At 47.1% G+C, this 2,892-nt stretch overlaps 1 protein-coding gene across 1 annotated transcript; it reads right to left on the bottom strand.

The window, feature by feature from the left end:
- Window positions 1-1,149: 1,149 nt before the first annotated feature.
- On the bottom strand, window positions 1,150-2,109 carry LOC123313925. The gene has a single exon (XM_044899035.1). The coding sequence runs from the start codon at window positions 2,107-2,109 to the stop codon at window positions 1,150-1,152; it is 960 nt and encodes a 319-aa protein (XP_044754970.1).
- Between the last annotated feature and the right edge of the window lie 783 nt (window positions 2,110-2,892).

The raw sequence follows: 2,892 nt of genomic DNA, 5'->3' as shown, positions 1-2,892 counted from the left end.
TTTCCTGCCTTATATCTTCCACATCCGCCTGGCACCCGAAGTCTCTGCTTTCTAAAGGTACCACTGCTCGGTAAGCCTCTGTCACTTCTTCGCTGACCATATTCCTTATGACCTTGAGTTCCTCTTTTGTTTCTTGTTTGAGACCGTCTTCCATCTCGAGTACTCTGTTTATACCTTCCGCAACTTTTTGAAGCACGGTCATTATTCCAGCGTATTTATCACTGCCGATGCTCACATTCATTGGGCTTTCAATTCTTTTTCTTTTTGTAGTTCCTGTGACTATCCAACTTATGTAGTCATCCTCAAGGGGTGAAAAAGGGCCTCTCGCTGATTCAGGTGTTTTCATCGCTGCACTTTCCCCCTCCATCTCAACCATCTCAATTTCTTTTTCGTGCTCTATCTCCTTTTGCTTTCCTTGAAGTTCTCCAGTTTTTACGTCCTCCACCACGACCTCCTCCACTGAAGGTGGGCCATCTCCTGTCCGAGTCACCTCCATGACGTCCTCCTTCTTCCCTTTTTTTTCCTTCTTTGAGGGTGTTCTCTGGATTTTCCGGGATCTCCCGAAGACCGGCTTCTCCATCTCCACTTCACCATGAAGTGCAGTTTCCCCCGGCTCCTTCACGGGAAAAACGTGTGAACCTCCAGTAGCCATAGAAGCTTCCTCTCCCTGGAGTAAGAGAGGATAACCTAACCTAACCTAATCGATCACTCTTCAATTCGAACTTTTCTTTCACGGATTTTTCCAGAATTTTCCTTTGGTTCCCCTAACCTAACCTAACCTAATCGATCACTCTGCAATTCGAACATCTCTTTCACGATTTTTTCCAGAATTTTCCTTTGGTCTTCCTAACCTAACCTAACCTAACCTAACTTAACCTTATCGATCACTCTGCAATTCGAACTTCTCTTGCACGAATTTATCCAGAATTTTCCTTTGGTCTTCCTAACTTTTTTTTTTTTTTTTGCCCTAAGGTAGGGGGAACGCATCATGCCTTCCCCACGGCTGGGCCTGTGCAATGCCGTGGGTTCGAGTGGGACTTTAACCCCAACTAAAACCCCCTCCTTTTCTCCATTTCATCATAGAAAGGGCCCTAGGAACAGGCTTCTTCTAGCCCTTGCTATCAGTTGGCCCTTTCTTTATCAAGTCATCTAGGCGTTCGCTTCCAATTCCGCTCTTTCACCCTCCATTTCCATTTCCATTTCTGTTATGTAGCCGTACAATGTTTTCCAGCTACTCTTACTCTCCAGCATTCTCGGGATCACGTCCTCTACACTTGGAAGATGGCCCAGTTTAAACTTCAGTTCTTCCCTCTCCACGTTCCATCGCCTACACGTAGCATACATATGCTCCGGACTGTCTTCCACCCCACAACTCCCACACTCATCACTTCTTGTCTTCCCTATACGCTTAGTGTAGGTCCCGAAGGAGCCATGTCCGGTCAGGAATTGCGTGAAATAGTATCCTGTAGTTCTGTGCTTACAGGTCACCCATTCGTCCACCCGTCGAATGAGTCTCTTTGTCCACTCCGCCTTTCCCTCCGTCATTTCCCATCTCTCCTGCCACTTTTTCAAAGTTCTGGCATAGGCCATCCTTCTGTTCCCTGCCAATCTTCCACCAATCTTGAAGAGAAAGCACCTCTCCGCCACCATAAGGTCAATGGGTGGGAACCCTGCGATAAGTTGCACCGCTTTTGCCGATGTCGTCCGGTATGCTGAGGCCACTCTCAGCATTGCCTTCCTTTGAAGGGAGATAAGCTTGTCAAGCTGTTGTTTCCTTTTAACAGCCTCGCGCCACACCGGGGCAGCGTATAGCAAGACACTGTGGACCACTCCGCACAATATCCTCCTCTTCCAGTAGCCCGGTCCTCCGACATTTGGCATCAGTCTGGATGTCGCGGCCAGCTTCTCGGCAGCCTTCTTGGTTACGTACTCTATATGTCTCGAGAAGATTAGGTTTTTTTGGAACACCACTCCCAGGTACTTCAGATCTTTTTTTGGTATTATTTCTTTCCCCATAATATTCAGTCTAAAGGTGTTTATGTTCCTTGGGCCCTTCGCAACCAAAATCTCAGTCTTCTGGGTCGCTATCTCCAAGCCTCTTGTCCCCATCCATGCAGCCGCCTGTCCAAACGCCTGTTCCGCTCTGCTTTTCACCTACTGTTCGTTCTCCCCTTCCACCACAAATATCAGGTCGTTTGCGTATGCAAGTGCACTCACCCCTCTTCCGTATGGTAGCTGGAGCACACCGTTGTATTTTATATTCCATAAGCCCGGACCTTTGACCGAGCCCTGTGGAACTCCTCTGCTACACTTATGCACGATGAAGCCCGATTTAATATATCTTCTGCTCAGATATGACTCCACACATTTTATTAGGTATGTGCTGATCTTAGCTTCACGCAATTCCTCCACTATATACCTCCAGCTAGCTGCGTTGAAGGCATTTTTTTATGTCTATCGTTACTATGACACACCACTTACATCTTGACTCCTCAATTTTATTTTTCAGGGATAGCATTGCCGTGCAGGTGGATTTTCCTTTTCTGAAGCCATGTTGGTTGTCGGAAATAATTCTTTTCTCGTCCAGCTCTCTTTCCAACCTGTTTCATAGGAGCCTTTCATACAGCTTTCCCATCGTATTCAATAGGCATATGGGCCTGTATCCGGATGCCTGGTTCAGGTCTCCTCCCTTTTTTGGCAGGAGAACTAGTGTGGCCGTCTTCCACTCTTTGGGAAACTCCTGTCTTCGCAGCAGTTCATTGAACATATCTAATATCTTTTCCGGAAACATCTCATAGGCCAACTTAACAACTTCCGTAGTCATCCCGTCAGGACCTGGTGCCTTGCCCACCTTCATCGAGGCAACTGCGTTTTTTAATTCCTGGTGAGTGA

Source organism: Coccinella septempunctata, chromosome 5, assembly GCF_907165205.1.
Source record: "Coccinella septempunctata chromosome 5, icCocSept1.1, whole genome shotgun sequence".
Taxonomy (NCBI): Eukaryota; Metazoa; Arthropoda; class Insecta; order Coleoptera; family Coccinellidae; genus Coccinella; species Coccinella septempunctata.
The sequence above is the reverse complement of the archived record's forward strand: the minus strand, read 5'-3'. Positions and strand labels throughout refer to the sequence as shown.